Genomic DNA, 20,443 nt, shown 5'->3' with positions numbered 1-20,443 from the left:
CCCACCCACTCTCTGTCCTTGCCATCCTGGTTGACCGCCTCCTGTCCTTGTTGGGGTGGCCCTCAGCACAGCAAGGAAATCTTGGTGTTGACTGGCCTGCAAACTGGGAGCTCTCCAAGGAAGCCCAGAGCTCCTCCCTTTCCCCCCTCTCCAATTGTGCTAAAAGAGACTTATTTGCATAGCTGTCTTGGAAACTAAAAAAACAAAAAACAAAAACATGCAATGAAGAAGCACTTCAGAGGTACTTCTCTTATTCCTAATTCTTTCTAGAACAGTTTCCCTCTTCTCTTAACTACATCTGTTTTTCTGACCTGCACAAAAGCACCCCTCCCATCCCCTCTCAGTTGGCTTATCTTGACTCCTTCCACATTCACACACACCGAGCCCCAATAATTTGCCATTTCCTGCTTATGTATCTTCCGGGAGTACAGTGAATGTGAACCAAAAAGATAGATGTTCTTCAAATGATAGGCACTAATAATAACCTTTGAAGCTGTTGACTTGCTTCCTCTTCAAAAGCCTGCTTTTAGGCTGCAGTTCATAATTGAATTTAACTGTAAAATGCTATTTTTAATAATGTCATTGTGTTTCTCTTGGCAGTATTGTTCTCTTGGGTTGATGGAGGGGACCTATCGCATCTCTATAAGTCATGATAAAACTCACCACCATCCATCCATACATCCATATTGATTTGGACATGCTGTTACTCATGTTCTCTCTCTCTCCCCTGCCCCCCAGCCACTCCCGCCAATATTCCAGTAGTAGGGCTATTCCTTCTTTTGGGGTTTGACTTCCCAAGATATTCCAGATTAAGAGCACAAAGTCAGTGTTACTGGTTGAGTGAACACGAGTCCAACTCCGGCAAAGAAATCCTTTGCATTTCTCCTGTTGGGTACTTCCTAGACCAAGGTTCAGCCTTTCAGAGGTTCACTGATTCCATCCCATCGACTTTCATTCATAGCATCCTAAGAAATTTAATTGAAAACAAACTGTGAACATGACTGATATTGTGTATATGCAACTTCCAGCTAATTTTAACTTTGTGGAATTTCTTTCCCCTTAACAAGTACCCTTTTAATAGCCCCACTTCCCGGATGGAACCTTGTTTGATGAGCAGTACTCCCAGACTGCATCCTACCCCAGTCACCCCCCGCTGGCCAGAGGTGCCCACAGCCAACACGTGCTACACAAGCCCGTCTGTGCATTCCACGAGGTATGGAAACTCTAGCGACATGTACACACCCCTGACCACGCGCAGGAATTCCGAGTATGAGCACATGCAACACTTTCCTGGCTTTGCTTACATCAATGGAGAGGCCTCCACCGGATGGGCTAAGTGACTGCTATCCTAGGAACCCATATTTAATATTGATAAGTATTAATAATAATAATAAACCCATCCACCCCTCCCCAGAAGACTTGATACATCAGAACTCTTGGACTAGTCCTAGGCGTAGGAGTCCATTTTCCCAATGAACGTGAGGCTGGGAATCAACTTTAGTTCAGAAGCAAGACTCCCTAGAAGTCAGTGAGACTGGGTTCCCGTAGCCAAGCCAGACCTGACTGTTTCTCTAGAGTGCTATCTTGGGCAGGCCAATCTGTGCCTTTTCCCTCTGTCCCCTGACTTGGCTTCGCATGGGCAAGCGCTCCCTGTATGTGACTGCCTTTCCTGCTGACAAAAGCTCTTTAGTCTTGAAGGGTGGACACTGGAGACAGAATCTGGTCTGTGTTCTTGGAGGGGCACGTAATTTACCAAGAACATTCGCCTTGCCATCTGTCTGTCACCTCGCTGTGCAATGAACAGCCCTCAGATGCGTTCTACGCATCCCTTCTTCCTGGTGGTGTCGGTGCTGCTTCCTGGAGCACCAGGTCTACCTGGAAGTGTCTAGAAACTCTCTAGATTCCCCTGTTACACTCACGTCTGTCACAGTACCCGCATTGTCTTGGAATGTGAGCACGGTCTAGAGGGAAGGAAAAGACCTGTTCTGTATGCCTTAAGTTGGTTGAGGTTTGTAGGGGACTGGTTCTTCTACACACAAGTATTTGTCCTAAGTTTGCACAATGGCTAGTGTCAGCAAAAGGCAGGGGTGGGGCTTTCTAAGTTCTGTGAGCATGTGGATTGATAGCATTGAGTGTCACACTCTGCTGTTTGAACTCTGTGAAACTGGATGGACCAAACATTAACTTACCAGACACCAAGTGTGAAAATGACTTCCATGATTCCTTCTTAAGACTATAATAATTTCCGACACTTTGAGAGAGAAAAAAAAAAGTCAAAGCTGTGCCTTTGAGCCTATACTATACTGTGTATGTGTGGAAATAAAAATGTATTGTACTTTTGGAAAAGTTTTTTCGTAGGCATTTTTCTGTCAGATTTGTAGCAATTTGTGAGGTTTGTTAGAGATTAACATAGTTTTTATTTCTGTATTATAAAAAGCACCAAGCAATTATGGTGGACCTATTACCCTATGGGTAAGAAATAAATGGAAATATGACATCGGATGTTTTAGCAATTATTCTGTAAATAAAATCTTTGCTCACACCCACTCAGTGTGATAATCATGTCTACAGCTCAAATGCAAATAGTTTTATCTGTACAGTTGTGCAAGATATGAATGGTTTCACACTCAAATAAAAAGTATTGAAATGACCTGTTTTTTTCATTTTGCATTTGATATGACGTGTGTGTGTGTTTGTGTGTGTGTGTGTCTACGTGTGTAATATAAATACCATTCTGAATACTTAGGGTGTAAGTAGGCAAAACAAAACTAAGTGGTCCTTTATGGTTGTGCTTATCCAGTTCCCCATCATCTTGTCATAAAACAATCATTAAAATTCAGATAGGCCCCAAGTGCAGTCCTTAAACAATTTCGTACCTACAGCCTGATTGAGGTTCATAGGGGACCAGTTCTACATACAAGGGCTTGTCTTAAGTTTGCATGATGGCGAAGTCAGCAAAGGGCAGGGCCCTTTCAGCTCTTAAAGGAACATCGTTCTTTAATACGAGCATCATCAAGAGGTCCCCTGGTACTTGGTTCACTGTGCTTTAATGATCACTGGGTGTAAAGATATTTCAAGTGCAATAGCTTTAAATGCTAATAAACTTCTGGAGCAGAACAGTGACATTACTGAACACTTAGTAAGCATCAACAGATTCTTCTTCAGCACTGCATTTTGATTCTAGGGCTGAGCTCTGAGGTATAAAGGTAAAATGATTCAATGAGTTGCCCAAATTTGAAGAGTCTAGGATCTGTGAGAGATTCAGAGTCCAAGATTTCCAGAAATGGCGGTAGTAGTGATACATTAACTAAAAGGCATAAGAATCTGACAACTCAGTTGGCATTTTGAAAGATTTCTTTTTTTAAAGCCAAGCTCTTATTTGCTATTACATATTTATACCGAAAATGATTTTAAGATTAAAATTACACATTTTACATAGCATCCCCTTAGAAAATTTAGCTATGTTGATTCTGCCAAAAGAATGTAGATGTTGGATTTCACTCTCGGAAGGTAAATGAATTTGATCTTTGGGCCACAATCCATTCGTTGGCTTTATATGAGGGAAGTGAGGAAGAGGAAGAATGAAATTTCAGATTTAGTCACTGTATGGAACAAACCTGAGGATAAAAGCACATCTGTTGCTCTCTTACTATCCAAGCTAGTTCTCCATAAAGGAAAGGGTGTAGCAAGTGTGACTTTTGACTCACTAATCACACACACAAACAAGCAATTGTCAAACTCCCTAGTCAGGTAAGCAGCAGCACATAATAAACAACACCCATGTACAAGTTAACAGCTACAGGCTCATTAGATGCACAGATCTTTAGGCTAAGCGGGCCTGAATCTCAGAGAATAAAGGGGTCACGCCAAGAACTTTGCAAGGGAAACGGTCCATGCCTCCTCCTCGCAGCGCAGCCAAGAACTGGGAGTCACCAGTGCCGGAGGCAGAAGGCGGCTTTAGCTGAGGGCAAGTGGTCCAGAGCACAAGGTACCATTTCTTGGGAGGTGAGCGTACTGCCTATGTTCCCCATTGTTCTCAACCTTCAACTTCAGGACTAAGAAGGATCTGATTAGGAAAAGACAACAGCTGCTGTAAGCTCATGACTCAAATGCACCTTGTCTCCCTCTGATGGTTCCTACTCAGTCACCAGAATGGTAACGGGCAAGGTTGGCAGCTGGGAGTGGGGCCAGTCACTTGTCAGAGGAAGAACAGAGGAGTCTTGGCAATAAGGGGACACTCCCCTTTATAGGACTCTTTCTGAAAAGGACTCTGCCAGCTTGAAACTGGCTGAAGTCATGAACAGCAGCCAGGATGGCTCACCCACGTCGCAGGCCTGTGGCGTCTGGGACATCCATCCTGCTGTGTCCTTTGTCAGGCCTCTAATCTATCCCCAGGTCTGGAAAGAAAGGGAATCTGTGGCCTCTCTGAGACAGCAACCCAGTCACAGACCAGTAAAAAATGTGCCATTGAATAAGCCCAACCTAAATGGGAAGAGGGACTGAAAACATGGAAAGAAAACTAAAAGGAAGCCTTGGCTTCACCACCCTGTGACCTTGGAGGGGTCACCTCCCCACTCTGGACCTCAAACGGACATGTAATAGGACTGTGACATCCCAGTCATAGTCTGTGTGCTGATGTACCAGGGCGGACAGATCTGGGTGAGGAGGATGGACAGCGTAAGGAACACAAAGGAGGCACTGGCAGCTGGGCAGTGATTCAGGAAGGCAGCCACGAGAGAAGGCGATGGCTCCGCCAGCTGGTGCTCACAAACGCCGGAGGTCCGTGCCCAGGAGCTCAGCCCAATGTACCTGCACCGTCACCCAGCAACGTTCCACCCCTTCCTCATGTCCGACCCCACCCCCTCTTACACAAGTCTGTGTGGCCGTCATCTGCCATTTCCCCCTTCATCCAGATTGGTCCTTAATGTTTGCTTTAAAGCGGCATCACTTAAAATGTCTCAAGTGAATCTGGAGAAAGAGCAAAAATGAACAGGTGATTTGTCCCAACTCTGCATCTCTTAAAGGTAGAATCACCTACTTTTTAAAAAATTAAATCCCAAAGGGGATAGTATAAATACTCCCTTTATTACAGGAGAAAGGGTGTGGGGAAAGGTCGCTGTATGTCTCTGGAGGCATAGAGTTCAGGCTTATTCAAGAGCCTGGAGTGTGTAAATCATCATCATTGGAAGCTTAAAAGAAAAGGAAAAAATGGATCTACTTAGTGGCTTTAAAGTGAGATAGAACTGAGAGTAATTCCTGGTTCCACCAGAGACGTAGAAGGGGCACTCCTGTTCCAAAGTAGGATTGGTCTTCCTACGTTTGCAACCCTGGCTGCCCCTTAGAGTTACCTCCACTCCTTAAAATACTGATGTATAGGTCCCGCCCACAGTAAATAATTGACCTGGAATGTGACCTGGGGCATCGGTTTCTTCAGGCTCCCTTTGTGATCCTAATAAGCAGCCCGGGTTGAGAAACACGACCCCCTTTCACTTTGACGTACTAAAGTCCAGGGACTGCTATTCCTTGAGCGTGCACCCCACGTTTCCCCTGCACGGGGTTCCAGTCCGTCCAGCGTGGAGAGGTGTGGCACTCCACTATAACCTACACTGTCTGCAGTTTCTCCGCAGCTGGTGAACCTTTCTTTCCCTGACTGCCCGGTTTAGCTGGCGCTTCAGCCCAGCCCACCTCCCTAGCACTTTGCCGCCTGCCCTTCTAACCTGGCCCTTCTCTGCTTGAGTTCCTTGGCAGCCTCCCAAGCTAAGCCAGCTCTGACACGGCCCGTGTGGCTTCCTCTTCTCCCAAGGAGGTCAGAACCTTTTGTGCTTCATCAGCCTCCTCCCTTTATCAGCTCTTCCCCCATTCCTCCTCCTGTACCTCAATCCCCTCCAGGCTTCTCACCCCCATATTTTGCTGCCGCTGGTGTAGGTGGGGCGGAAGACGTGGGCCCCAAGCGTTGAGATGAGAGCTGTCGCTAGGAAAGCAATGTGGGTGAAGAGAGATGGTGGGTGGGAGAAATAGGGCTCCCCGGTTTTATCCCTCCCTTTGTCATCAGAAATGCCTCAAGAGCTAATACCAGTTCTTTAAGAACTGGTATGAAAAATAATGAGGTCTGACCGTGACAGCGGGAGTGAGAAGCAGCCTCAGAAACAGCTGCAGTACCGATGCCTGGTATTTACAAGTCTCATAGACGGGGAACGCCGCGGAGAGAAGTTTAGAAGAGTGGATTCTCAAGGAGCCGCCAAACTGGGCCTCCACCAGGAATAGTTTCCAGAACGTTCTGGCCTGTGTTACACGTCTCAGAAACGGTCAACTGCAGGTCTCCTTAACAACTAAATGTAGTCAAGGCCTAGGGGCACTCTTTACATGAGAAGCCCGCGACACACCTTCCCCACCTCACGCTGATATTTCTGAGGTCTATCTGCCTTAATCTCGAGCGGCTCCCGTTCCTTGGGGTCTGCTATGTGCCAGGCCCATCAGAGGCGTCATCTCTCCACTTCTCACAACCTTCTTGCCATCACTGCCAATGGCATAATCATTTCTGTTTACAGGTGAAGACGCGCAGGCTCTGAGCCCCTGCCGAGAGTCTTGCCCAAAGTCACACCGGAAGTGGGAGAGCCGGGCTTTGCCCCACTCCAGAGCCTGTGCTCTTTCTACTACAGCTCGCTTCTTCCTCCTTCCTCCTTTGGTTTCCACCCCACCCCCATTCCTCTCTCCTCAGCGGCTTTGCAGTTTTTAAATCAACCTTGACCACAGTCATAGAACCTACTGGGGTTGAAGAAAGTTTCACAAGTTCTGGGAAATTTTCGTGTGTGCTATATGAAGGCAGCTCCTAAGCCGAGCACCAGCTCTTCCCCCGCCCCCGCCTCCCCAGGTGGCATTCATTCCATTCACTGTAAGCGAACAGCAGTCTAGTTTCCCCGCTATCGTTTCCCAGGGTACCTACAAACCAATACATTATCAAGGACCCAGACTGGGTCATCTTATAGCAAAATGGGAACAAAAGAAAGAAAATCAATAATGTAAAAAAAAAAAATACCAGGTCACAGGAGAATTTTTATTACCAGGTCAGGGAAAAAAAGCTCTGCAGGGGAGGTGCAGTGAGCCAAGTATTCACTAGGATGAAGTCATTCGAGGGGGTGGGGGTGGGGGACTGGCTACCTCTTGCTGTTCAGGTCACCACCCTTTGACAGTGGTGGCCTCTGACCTCAACAGCCCTATAATTCTGTTTTGACTGACCCCGAAACCCATGAAATTCAGATGTAGGCACTGACCAAAAGTTGAGATAAAGCTGACTAATATGGGAAAAGCTCCCGGTATGTGCCCCCAGCTGAAAGGAGCTGGCAGCTCTTTGGCTGTGGATGCAATTTATTCTGTGCTCCTCCTTTCAGGGAAATGCTAATCCCTCATAGGCAGCTCAAGGCGAAGACTGCAGTGTGTTGATGATGAATGGCAATAATCCTTTGTCCACTGCCACCTCCTCCTAGGGTTGAACCTTAAGAGTTTAATCAAATGTTGGTAAGTAAATTAATGCTTTAAGGAGTTAAAAAGGGAGTGGTGGGAAGAAGGGTTGTGAGAATATGTCTCTTCTGACATGCGCATCTCAAAAGCTTAATTGCAAAGACATTGATTTGGTGGGTGTGTGTTGCTTAGACTCTTTATTTACACACACACACACACACACACACACACACATATATGACAGTCACAATCCCAAAACTGTCTTATGTCAAAGCATGTCAGGGTTAAAGACAGAAACAACTTGAAGGTTTAAAGACCAAAGCAGTGTGGTGGAATTACCTTTCTGTTAAAAAAAAACGACACCAGCCACAACAAAACTCAAGCATTTGTACATCAATAGGAATAACATGACCTTTATCCCCAAATCTTCACATTACTGTGAGGGAGGTTGCATTTTTCAGCTCGGCTAACACTGGAGTGGCCACTCCATGCCCAGGGCTGCCATCTCTTTTACCCCTTACGACATCCTGCAAAAGAGGTATTACTACGCTCATGACAGCAGAAAAACAATCAGTGCTCAAAGGGGGCAAGTGACTTATCCCTGAACACCCAGAGACAGTTAAAATTTAAACTAGAGTCTTTGGCTTTCAAGTATTCCTGTTGAATACAAAAAAAAAAAATTGTTGCCAGAAGGGTTTGAAGGAATTTGACAAATGATCAGCTTCTGGGGCTCACACAGTGAGTCACGACTGAAAACCAGGTTTTCCAACTCCCAGTCCAGGTTCTTTCACCACATTACAGCATTGCCACCCAAAGCGCTGGGTTTTCCCAAGAGGTGTTTGGATGGGATTCCAAGCCAGAGAGATGCAAATAGGTCTGACCCACATTCCAGCTTTTGGATAAATAAAAACTCCTAAAGGGCAGAGCCCATTTTGTGTGCTTGGTTTGAGAATCCTGCTGTGGATAGTCAATCAATATTGAACAACTATAGGTACATGTGTGCCAAGGACTAACAGCATGGGCTCAATTTTAGCAATTAGAATAGTGAAAATGTTACTGAGGAACCTCAGAAAGGTGCTGAATGGCTGGATGGCGTAGTCATAAATTTTTAAGAGTTTTTTAAAAACTTTGAAGTCATTTACTCCAACTCTTAATTTTATAAGTGAGATCCTGAGAAATTCAAATAATGTGCTCAAGGATCTGACACCATTTGGCAATAGACCCTTCTCCTGTTTTCCAGTTGTATTTAACTTTATGTCATATGGTGTTGTGAGATAGTGTTTTCAGGAATGCAACATGTTGAAGTTAGACTGGCTGGTCATACAGTCATCACTGATTATGAAATGTCTCTCCATTTTAACTTTTCCATATTCACTGACCAACTGGACTCTAAGAAATCCCCATTGCTGGCTTTCAAGTTCAACTAAGTTGGTATCATTTCTCAATTAGCATCTTGTTAATTTTGGCCTCCTGAACTTTTCTCATGGCACTGTCCCCTATCTGCTAGCCCTCTAAGTTCTCGCCACTACTCTCTAGTTCATCTCCAAGAAGGTTTCTCTGATTACTCTTCTTCCCATCTATGTTTATCTTACTTTGATTTGCATAATACTTATGTTCAATTTGTTTCTTCCTATCAGTAGAAAAGATTTGCTTATCGCCTCAATGTTTTTTATATCACCAAGGACAGGATCAGTTGTTTCTACTTTTTTTTTTCTTATGGTGCCTAAGATAATGTTGTGCTCCAATGATCACCAAATATTTGTTAAAGGAACAAATCATGATAGTTAACTTTGGTACAAAACAGAGATGTCATTCTTAGTAGAAAATGAAATTAAAATAACTTTCATCTTGCTAGGTCATTCTGATTTCTCAAAGACTCACTAATGAATCACATGCCCATGACTTTGGTAGTCTATCAAAAAACTAGTTCAGTGGTTGATATACTATCAAAATATTGGTCCGGTGGTTCTTAACCCTGCTGTTCATTCAAACCGAATGAGAAGTTTTAAAAACCAACACCCAGGCCTCAGCACAGATGAACTGAATCAGAATCTTTGCAGGTGTGCCTAAGAAATGATTTGCATACATCATATTGATATTTGATTTACACATACGGATTTGTACAACCTCATTCTTAATGGATTTATCTAAAGAATGAGCATGTTCAAATATGGTTTTGTTGTTGATCTTAGAATCACAAAATTTTACAACTGAGAGAGAGCTAAGATAATATCTGGCTCAATCCCTTTATTTTATAGCTGAGGACACCAGGGATTCAGAGAGTAGCCTCACACAGTGGCATGGTGGTTGTTGAGTGACAGGTCGTGTCTTAAATTAGTGGAATTTTCTGCACTCCCATTCTGGAGCTGTAGAAACTAGACCGAGCTGTTTAGTTTTTAAATTTCTGCTTTCTTCTAAAGAAAGTGTGTAAAAAATATTGCATGTGGAAGGTTTGGATTTTCAAAGCTCTTGGCACTTGGTACTCCTTAAAGACCTTCAATGTGGCACGTTCCAAATAGCCCATTGTCATGGCAGAGGAAATGCCACAGCAGGATATATCAAAGTTAAAAAAAAAGTGACTAGTATCTATTTGCAGGCTTTTTCATTGGCCCTGACCTGTAAGTCCACAACATTTTATGCCATCAGAGCCCAGAGCACTTCTAGCCCTTAACTATACCACTTACTAGCTGACTTATTGCTTATGAGCAAGCTAATCAACACCCTGAACGTCCCTTTTCTCTATAAAAAGAAAGAATAGTGCCTGTCCTATTGACCTTGCATTTTTTAGCTATTATAAGGATTAAATGAGATGATCTATGTGGAGATAATTTGAGAATAGTAAAGCACTATATATATATATGTATAGGATTATTATATTACTATTTTTCAGAGCAATGGTTTGTGAATAAGTTTTTGTGACTTTGATTACCCAGTCTCTAAATCCTAATTCCTTAGTACTATGCCACCCAAGAATCAACAGGAACTGGAGTTAGTGCTGGACTAGAGACTCTAGTCACTGAAAGTATCACAGAACTAAATATTCAGGGAGGTAAAGTGATGCAGTGACCCAGGATTTAGCTAGTCTAGGCTCTAGTCCCAGAATCTGCTTTTAACTATTGACTTTGGACAAGTCACTTAATTTTTTTGGGACCAGAGTCTCGTCAGTGGTCAAAGGATGACTTGAATTAGAGTCAAAGATCCTTTTGATTTATAAAATCAGAATATTAGTGCTTAATTAAAATTACTAAAGTGCAATTTCCCAAGCCATTAATTCATGTGGTTTCACATTTTTTAAATCTCTTTTTAGAAGTACAGGGCTGGAGCCTAAAAACATAAGCTTGTTTCTGTTAAACAGACATTTCAAACACATGTATAAGACCCTTTTTGAAAGAAACATCTCTACTCAGATACTTTATGCTTGTTAGTATCCTGTCCAGGAGCCCTTGCTCCAAAAATAAGTGTATGGTTACTCAACAAGCACATAATATAGTTCTGGACATAGAGTAGACACCCAAATACCGTTGTTACAGCTCTTAGTCTGAGTCCCAGTTTGTATTACTTAACCCATCTGAGCCTGTTTTCTTTTTCTTTATTAGTTTCAGGTGTACAAAACAATGTACTAGTAATGCATTTCACCCCTCACAAAGTGATAATCCCCCTCCCCCCATCCATTGCCCCTCCGACATCATATATATCCACAATTCCATTAACTCTATTCCCTATATTATACTCCATATCCCGTAACTATATACATATTAAATTATAGTTGACATATAATATTATTCAGCTTCAGTTTCAGGTGAACAGTGCAATGGTCAGGCATCTACATCGTCCATGAAGCGGTCTCCCTAATAAGACATGTGTCCATCAGACACCCTACACAATCTTCACAACATTATTGATTATATTCCCCAAACTGTCTTTCAAATCCCTGTGGCAATACTGTAGTAACAAATATATGCTGTCTAATCCCTTCCCCTTCTCCCTCATCCCTACCCCCCTCCCATCTAGCAACCCTCAGTTTTTCCTCTATATCTCTGGAACTATGAGCCTGGTTTTTTATTTGTAAGTGGGACAATACCTTCCTCAAGGATCCATTGAAATAGTGTATATTAAAATGTTTTTGTAAACTATTAAAAATAATTCTAAGATATTGCTGTTACCTAAGGAATGTAGTTTACTATACCATGACCTTCCTAAAAAGTGCTTTTTCATGAGATAGATTAAAATCTTTCTTAATTATGGACACAGAGCCTATCCCAATACCTGGGATACCCAATATCCCAACAAATATGCTCGATAAATGTTTGCTGCATGAAAAGTACAATCCACAGGAAGACAAAAAACTCCGTGAACTCAGATTGCACATTTGTTTTTATCTCTAAATTCCCAGAGCCTAGCACAAACCTGACACATAGAAGAAACTCAATAATTCTTAGATGAATACAATTTTGTCCCCTCTAGTTCCTCTTCAGCACAGCTCAAGGGGCAGAAACAGGCAAGGGAGGCATCAAAGATGATTTCCGGACAAGGTTCTTGGAATGGAAAATTGGAAATTACTTAGAGAATTCATCCACTCTAACAAATTGTTTGGGAGAGCAAAAAGAACATAGGCTCCGAGTTCAAATTCAGTTTCTAAATTCTGCAATCTTGGTTAAGAAAAAAAAAATCTCTCCAAGTCTCAGTTTCCTCATCTTAAAATGAGAATAAGTACCTCCCTCATAGGGTTAAGCCCTAGAATGGAAGCTCCATTAGGGTAGGGACTTCATTTTGGGCCAACCGTCTCTCCGCTGAACAGCACTGGACTCTATCAAACAGTGCCTAGCACAGCACAGGTTCTCAAATATTTGTGGCCTGAGTTTGTGAGAAATTGACTGAGGTAATACAGCTACAGTAACAGAACGCCTGCACGTAGTAAACACTTAGCGAATGTGAACCTCTTACCATCGTCATTACTATTACCAGTATATCACCATTACTACATTACTGGTGGTTGTAGGGCAGGTACCTTAAGGGAAAGACCCGGATTCAAATCTCAAATTCTCCATTTACTGGCTATGTGACTTAGAACAAATCGCTTAACCCATTAGGGCTCCTTTGGTTCCACAAAAATCTCAGCGTCGTGAGAATTACAGGCTGTATGGAAGCCACCTAACACTGAGCCTGGAGCTCAGGCGGCATGCGATACATGACAGCGATTACTATGTAGGCAAAAAATCGCCAAGTCCCTTTTTGTCTAGATAGCATTCCTGCAATTTCCCACATTACTGTAGCTGAATACATAACATGACCGCAAACAAGGGGAGGAAGGAAAGGATTTCAGAGAGACCGAAAACGCTAAACAAGAAAAGGGAATGAAACCGGTGCTTGACAGTTCCCACCAAAGGATGCCAGCTTCCGCGACTGTCAACCAGTCCGACGAGCCAAGTCTCCAGCGGGACAGTCACCTCCGAAAGGAACAAAAAGGAGGCAGAGCCGTCGCTTAGACCCTCCCCCTAACGGTCTCTTGGCTGCTGGCCTCAGGGGCCGCCGGACTCCCGTTTCCGGCCCTTGCAGGACCACAGTTCCCAGCATGCCTTTGAAGGGAAGTCTTTCCCGCTGGATGACTACTAATCCCGGCATGCCATTCGGCACTCCTGTAAATAAGATGGAATAGTGGAATGACCCCATTGCACGCAGGGAATTGTAGTCCATTTAGCTGCTGTCTCTCAATGGGGCGGGGAAGAGCCGGGTCGTTCTCGTCAGCTGAGAAGAATGATTCATCGAGGAGAGTTAGGAGAGAACAGTTCTGTCTGTGAAAGCCCGCTTAAAAGGCTGGACTCTTCTCCATGAGAGGGAGAGGCTAGAGAGCAAGCAGGACCTTGAGTCTGACCCCTCCTCAGGCTGCTCGGCAGGCCTCTATCGAGTCCTGGGCCTTGTCGGGGGCGGCCGCGAGGCGCCGGTTGCTGGGGGACCGGTGACGTCGCGGGGTGAAAGTTGAGGGGCGGTGACGTCGGGCCTGCCCGGGCGGAGGCTGGCGGGTTGGAGGCAGAGGGAGGGAGGGAAGGAGGGAAGGAAGGAAGCTGGGAAGGAGCGAGCGAGCGGGGGCGCGAGGCGTTTACCTGGAGGCAGCGGCTTGGGCGCGCAGAGCGGCCGCGGCTCCCCCGCACCTGCGGCCATGGATGAGGAGCGCGCCCTCTACATCGTCCGGGCCGGCGAGGCGGGGGCTATCGAACGGGTCCTGAGGGATTACAGCGATAAGGTAAAGAGCCCTGGCCCCGGGCTTGCGGTATAGCACCCCCGGGCCGCCCTCCGGGCTTGCACAGCGCATCCCTCCCCACCCCCCTCATTCCTGGGATGCGCATTGCTCTCCCCTCGAGAACGTTTCCGGCTTGGCCATACGTGTTTGTGCCCCCAGCCTTTGCCATCCGTGCATCCTGCATCCCCCTGCCCCCACTCTGGCGCCCACTCCTCTGATTCCGGCCCAGCAGCCTGTCCTACGGTCCTCCTCCCAGGCGCGCAAGTCACACCCCCGGAATCCGTAGGTGTGCGTCTGTGCCCTGTGCCCCACTCTTGGATGCATAAATGCACGCGAGGCTTCCTCACCTGTATATCACAAAAATACTTGCTTCTGTGCATAAACACGGCCCATGACATGCACAAAACGTATCAGCCACGATGGCAGTTCTTTATGTACCTATAGTACTGTACAGTTTGCAAGGCGTGATGTCTCATACAGGGTCTAACTTGATTCTCAGAGTGTGTATAGGGCAGATGGTAGCAACCTTCCCATTTGATAGATGAAAAAGCCGAGGCGTAAAGAACTGAAATCATGCCAAGGTCATGGACATACTATGTTGTAAGTGGGAGAATCTTAACTCCTAGTAGTACCTATAATTTGTAACGCATCAACTGCTTTTCCACCCGTTATCTCATTTAATCTTGACAGCCGTCCTATGAGGTTTTATCTGCATTTTGCAATTGAGATTCCTGATTGGTTAAGTAACTTGCCCAAGGTCATGCTTGTGAGCTGGAATTCCAGCCTAGGTCTTCAAACCATTCATTGTTCTTTCCACCTTACAACTCTGCAGTGAAAAGGTAATCTTGTTATAGATCCCAGCCACCTCTCTGAATCTCTCCTAGAACCGTTAGCTCTCCATTACTTTTCCTTCCAGGAATTTTACACGCTCACTTCAAAGGGTAGCATACCACACCTTTATTCTTCCATTTAGAAGACTACTTTATAGAAATGACTGACTACTCCTTCTGTGAAAACACACCCAGAGCCAGGGCTCACCCTGGATATAACATCTGTCTTTCTGTCATTTGCTTCCATTCATAATTTCCCCTTTTGTGTTTGCTCTGTGCCCACCACTGCACTTTCATACACTCTCTATTATTGAGCTGCCAGGATGCCATTTCTGCCCTGGGTGGAGAAGGGCCAAAAAGAAGACACCTTCAGTCCCATTTAATCTTCTGAGGAACCCTGTGAGGAAAGTGATGGTATTCCCTATTTCATAAATGGTAAAATTTAGGATAATGTTGTCCCAAGTCCACACAGCCATTGAGAGATGGAGCTGAGATCTGAATCTGGCTGTCTGATTGCTCTTTTTACAGGACTATGCTGCTTCCTTCGGGAGGGTGCATGGATTCAATCCTTTTCATATCTTAGCTCCTTCACTTTCCGATCTGCTTTACTGTTACCTATCTGCCTAATTTAGGAGACATTTATTTAATGCATAGGTGTACATATTGTGGAGATTATATTCATTTTACTTGATTTATAATTGCTTTAAAAAAAAGATTTGAGGCAGCTACAAACTGATTTTCAAAGTAAAGAAATGCCATTATGTTGAATTAACTAGTGTTTATTTAGCACTTACTATACACCAGCTATCCAGCAATAAAGAGGAACTTTTTTCCATAGGGAAGGGAGGAGGAAAAACCTCCAGCTGGATCGTATCACCTCCTTCAATATTTCTCCTTCCCTTCATAGCTAAACTAATTAGCACTCCAGATTTGCTTCCTCCAGTTTATCTCTTCCTGTCCTTGATCTCTCTCTAGGTTGGTTTCCACTTACCACTCCTGACCAAGTGCTGCCAGCTTAAGTTCAAGCCATCTCCAGCTCCCTTGTCACATTGGGAATGTTTTTAAAGTTGCAGTGCCCAGTGTGTGTTGTTTAAGGGTATTCCTGATGTGTTCAGGAATCCAGTCCTCCCAAACACTTGAACTTTTTGGGCCAAGCCCGAGAATGCTCTGACTTGATCAGAACCAAGTCAGTGAGCTCCTTCAGGAAGGAGCTGTCATGTTTAGTGCTGATTAAGGTAGGGCCAGAGGATAGAGAAAACAGCTGAGTTTCATGTTGGCCGTGGGGCTTTGCCCCTCAAGGTGAGAGACAGTGGATGAATTAAATAGGAGGGGGAAGTATGGTTGCAGTGGTCTGGCAATAAGAAAGGGAAGGTGGAATTAAATTGCTCAGTTCTGTAGGATATAGAGTCAGAAAACCTGGAAAGGTAGCTGGATACCGTATGCTTCATTTTCCTTATCTGGAAAAATCGATTTCAGAAATGTTGAGACTAGAGTCTTGGTTTAGAGTCTAACCAAGAAGAGAAATGAATGATGTAGAGAGAGAAGGATTGGTTCATTGTTTGGGGAGGATATGTTTTTTTTTCTTAAAAAATTTTATTGGGGAATTGGGGGAGGGGAACAGCGTTGGGGAATCAGGGAAGGGAAACAGACAACTTGCTATCCTTTTGCTCTTCAGTCTAGTTGTGGAGGACGTCGCTTCACTGGCCCATGTTGGTATTATCATTGCGCTCTTCCCGGGTGAGAAAGATCTGTGGTTCACCATCTTAGCTGTAGAGGGCAGTGTCACTGGCCCTCATGTGGGATCCGAACCGGGGCCCTGCTGCTCAGAGCTGGTGTCCCAAACCAACTCTTAACCAGCACACCATTCAGCTGGCCCGGGGGAGGATATTCTTTATGCTGCATTATTTCTCTAATGAAGCCAGTCCTCAAAAGGAAGCACTCAAGTATAGTGGAAAGAAGGTGTAATTTGGAGTCAGATAAACCTTGGTTCAGATCTTCTATTTATTATTAGTTTCCTGACTATGGCCATTATTATTTTAAGCCTGAATCTCAGTTTCCTTATCTGTGAATAGGAATAATATCACCTAAGGTATTCTGAGGCTTAAATTAACTGAAGCATAATTCCAAACACTGAATGCACCTCGAGGCATTCACTCAGTGAGTTACAGTTCTAATGATCAAGGTACTCAAGAAGTGCTGTGGCCAGAGCGCAGGCTCTGAAGCCAGATTGCCCAGACTCTGATCCTCAGTTTACCATCTGTGTGGCCTGGGACAAGTTACTTAACTTTGTTGGGCCTCAGCTTCCTCATCTGCCAAACAGACATAATACTAGTACCTACATCATAGGTTTATTGTCATGATTAAATGAGTTATATGTGTAAAGCACTTAGAATAGTGTCTAACCCTGATGAAGAACCCGTAACTGTTAGTTTTGAACAAAAAAGCAGGAATTAAACATGGTCCACTGAGTTGACGTGGCCCAATAAAAAAAAAAAAGAAATGGGTAAATATACTCCATTCTTTCTCTTTTTCCTTGACCCTCATACTTTCTGATGGGTAGCAAAATACCTTGTACCGCGTTTAGAGCAACAGTTACCTGTCTGGCTCCAGGTAACAACATCTAATTTCTTCTGTGTTACAGACTCTAATTTCCAAGCCTTCTTGCTTCACTCACTTACCCTTATTATCATGGAGACAGGGAAGATCTATTTATCCCAGAAAAAATGAAACTTGTCTGTTTCTCAAGGGCATAATGCAGGTTGACTCAGCATAGGGAAGTATTAAAAAAAAAATAGGAAGAGTGGTGGTTCTATTTCACTCTTCTCAATTCACTGTTAGCATTTATTGAGTACCTGCTATGTACTATGTATTAACCTTAAGCGCTTTCACATGTCATCACATATAACCTCTTATGAAAACTTATGAAAGTTGAAAGCACTCTCTTTTGGAGGGAATAGGAAATTAAGGTTCTGGAAAACAAAGTGACCATTACGGGCTCAAGGGCACATAGCTAGAAGTGGCAGACTTAGTCTTCAGATTCCATATCCAGGGCTCTGTTTACAAGGCCATGTTGTGTTTTCAAGTACAGAGGAGAAAGGTTTCTCAGGGCCAGTATACTACTTCCTTTGGCTACTGTTGGACCCTAACCACTTCCACTCCAGTTATAGAATGAGCTGTTAATTATGGGAAGTGTGTATTGTTCAGGTCTAGACTACTCAAGCTCCTTCTCCTCCTTTAGGGCCTGTTCTGATAACGGATTTAGTAGAGAGATTGGTTGCCATCATTGTGATTGTCAGCAACAACCAGTGATCAAGGACTCCGAGATGCACAGTAGTATCAAAGTTTCTTGATTTACAGGATATTTAGACTAGAAGGAACCTCAAAGATAATTGAGTCCGATCCCCTCAGTTAATAGGGGAAGAAACTGAGCCCTAGAGTCATCAACTATGGCGATACTCAGAGAGATGGTCTGGTGGCCACAGACACCACCTGAACACACGTTACCCCATAGCAAGCTCCAACAGGATTCCATATGGGAAGTGTGGCAAGTTGACGGCCAAATGAAAGGTAAAAGTTATTTAAGATACAGGCAGGTAAGGCCTCCAAGAGTCATCCTCGTAAGAGAGGAAAACCACACTCATAGCAGTGAGGTCTTCATTCATGGGCTAGAAGAACCTGAATATTGGTAAGGACCTAATATTGGGCCAGTCCTGGAAAGCCAGCCTCCACATTTGAAGTGGGTATCTAAATATCCTGGACCATGTAAGAGGAGTTTTTCTTTCCACACTGAGGTTGAGTTCGGAACTCTGAGCTCATCCACAGATTTTTGCAGAGGAGCATGTTTAGTGGGCTGTCCTTTGTTATATACTCTGTTCTTATTTCCAGATTGGGTTATATAGTCTCAGTTACCGTCATTTAGTTCTAGAAGTAATCTCTATTCATGAAATATAGCCATACACGCATACCCAGTTAGGTAATTCCCTTGTATGGTACCTAGTTTGAGTGTATCTTTGGAAAGCTATGAAATAACTCATAGTTCTCTAATAGTTGAGTATTTGGCCACATCATAGGCCATGCAATAATAACAGTAGTGGCCAGTTATTGAACACCTGCTGTGTGCAAGGTGCTATACATAAAGGTAAGGAAACTCTGACAGGTAGTGAAGTTGAGTAATTTGACCAAGGTCACACTTTTAGTAAGCAGCAGGGACTGGTCAAACCCAGTGCTGTCTCTGACTCCTAAGCCTGAGCGTTTTAGAGCCTATTCATAGGCTATAAAACCTATAGAGGGGAGTCCTCATAATGAGTCTGGTGTGTCACTGAGCTGTTCCTACCTTACTTAGTCTCTAAATTGAACAGTGGTTTCAGTTTATATTTGACTTGTTGCTCTTGTTCATCTGACAGTTAAACATATGAAGAAAGTGAGGTGGTTGACTCTTGGCTAGCAGTTCTAGAAAGGCATTTACAGCCAGAAATGCTAGTTCTCTTCCCCTTTCTTTGAGCCACAGAAAACCGGGAGAAAAAGGCTTAGAGGTACTGAATAGGTTAGGGATGCTCTAAGTTAGATAAAAGAAGCCAGCCTTAAAGAAGCCGATGTCTTTGGATCCAAACAATCTTAGAAGGTTGAGCTTTTGAATAGATTGGCACATTCAAAATTCAATTTGTGTTGCCACAATACCAGTATATTTTCTAATTAAATTAAGCCCTCATGCTAGTTAGGCCTTTTGAAAGCTTTTCTTTCTTTTTTTTAATGCTGTGGTTTTATGACAGGCTCAGCCTTGTATTTAAAAAGCAAAAGAAATATTAGTCCTTGGTACTATTCTAAATTATCACTGTAAAAGATTAATTCTATGTAGAAACTATTTAAAAGGTATTTTTATAACTTAATGAGGGTCTTTCCAAAAGATTTCTTTTTCTATTCTCTTACCATAAATGCCAAAAAAAGTTTAGAAGAACCATTATATTGGCAATTAGGTATATTTATTTCAGATAATTTATGGAATTCACATATAATGGCAAAAAATAAGCTTTCTTGGTTCCTAAGTGCAATTATTTATCCTCATTCGTATTAGATCTTTACCAAGCTTCAGTTTACAAGCTTAGCCTGATGTCTGGTGCTTCTCTATCTTTGATCTAATGTTGGTTTTTTTCGAAACCTCAGGTCTATAAATTCATAAGTTATAGTCTTCAGATTTACAACTGTTCTGTACTTTTCTTTCCCTGTTCATTCATTCATTTATCTTTTATTTTTAAAATTCTAATTACAAAAATAATACACCAACAATGAGTTTTGTCAAAGAAATTATCAGAAATTCCACCACCCCTGTACAGTTGCTTTTATATTTGCATTTAACACTCAAGCCTTTGTTTGAATTTATGTGAGTACTTTCATCATAGACATAGACATATATTTTACTATTTTTCTACTTGATGTAATCTAAATAATTTTCCATGTTGTTACAGAGCTTTTTAGCTATCTTTTTAAAATTGCAATATATATTCTGTCAGGTGGATGCACAGCAGTCTATTTCATCAATCTCCTGTTTTTGGATATTCAGGTTGCCTCTTTTGTTTTATAATATTAGGTAACTGTGCAGTGAATATGCTTACATATGTAACTTTTCTCTCCTCTGGATGATTTCATTAGGATAAATTCCTAGGAGTAGAAGTTCTGGGTCAAAGGGTATGAATATTTTTATGGTTTCAAATATGTGTTGCCAAATCATTTTCCCTTTTAAAGTTTATGTCAGTTTGTACTGCTGCCAGCGATATCATGCTTGGGGGTATTGGTGCCCACTTCTCAGAGAGCTTTGGGTCTTCAGTCTTGCTCTCCTTTGATCTGGCCTGTAAACTACTGCCCCAAATATTCTTCCAGAGTGCTCTCCTGTTCACACCTGTCTCCTGTCTGCCAGTTCAGG

General features: G+C 43.3%; 2 protein-coding genes and 1 long non-coding RNA gene across 8 annotated transcripts in view; 2 read left to right on the top strand and 1 right to left on the bottom strand.

The window, feature by feature from the left end:
- The window catches only part of RFX4 (regulatory factor X4), a 162,590-nt gene extending 159,940 nt beyond the window's left edge, over positions 1 to 2,650 (top strand). Inside the window, exon 17 of the mRNA XM_019642582.1 lies at positions 1,068 to 2,650. Coding sequence (XP_019498127.1) covers positions 1,068 to 1,340 — 273 coding nt within the window. The 3' untranslated portion in view covers positions 1,341 to 2,650. The remainder of the gene's footprint in view (positions 1 to 1,067) is intronic.
- A 5,186-nt stretch (positions 2,651 to 7,836) lies between these two features.
- LOC109382842 (uncharacterized) lies at positions 7,837 to 13,063 on the bottom strand. The gene is made up of 2 exons (XR_002124003.1): positions 12,840 to 13,063; positions 7,837 to 7,985 (listed from the first exon to the last, which is right to left on the bottom strand). It is a non-coding gene; the product is annotated as an uncharacterized LOC109382842 (long non-coding RNA).
- A 447-nt stretch (positions 13,064 to 13,510) lies between these two features.
- Positions 13,511 to 20,443, top strand: part of RIC8B (RIC8 guanine nucleotide exchange factor B) — a 100,365-nt gene continuing 93,432 nt past the window's right edge. For 5 of the 6 annotated variants that reach the window (XR_002124002.1, XR_002124001.1, XR_002124000.1 and 2 more), the window contains exon 1: positions 13,517 to 13,699. Coding sequence is in view for 3 of the 6 variants with exons in the window: in XM_019642607.1 (XP_019498152.1) it covers positions 13,616 to 13,699 (84 nt within the window). In the remaining 3 variants the exon portion in view is untranslated. Of the gene's footprint in view, positions 13,700 to 20,443 lie in introns of all 6 variants that reach the window. The other variant, XM_019642609.1, reaches the window with a different exon arrangement.

The sequence above is a fragment of the Hipposideros armiger genome, unplaced genomic scaffold (assembly GCF_001890085.2).
Source record: "Hipposideros armiger isolate ML-2016 unplaced genomic scaffold, ASM189008v1 scaffold_71, whole genome shotgun sequence".
Lineage (NCBI taxonomy): Eukaryota > Metazoa > Chordata > Mammalia > Chiroptera > Hipposideridae > Hipposideros > Hipposideros armiger.
This window is presented reverse-complemented; position numbering and strand designations above follow the sequence as displayed.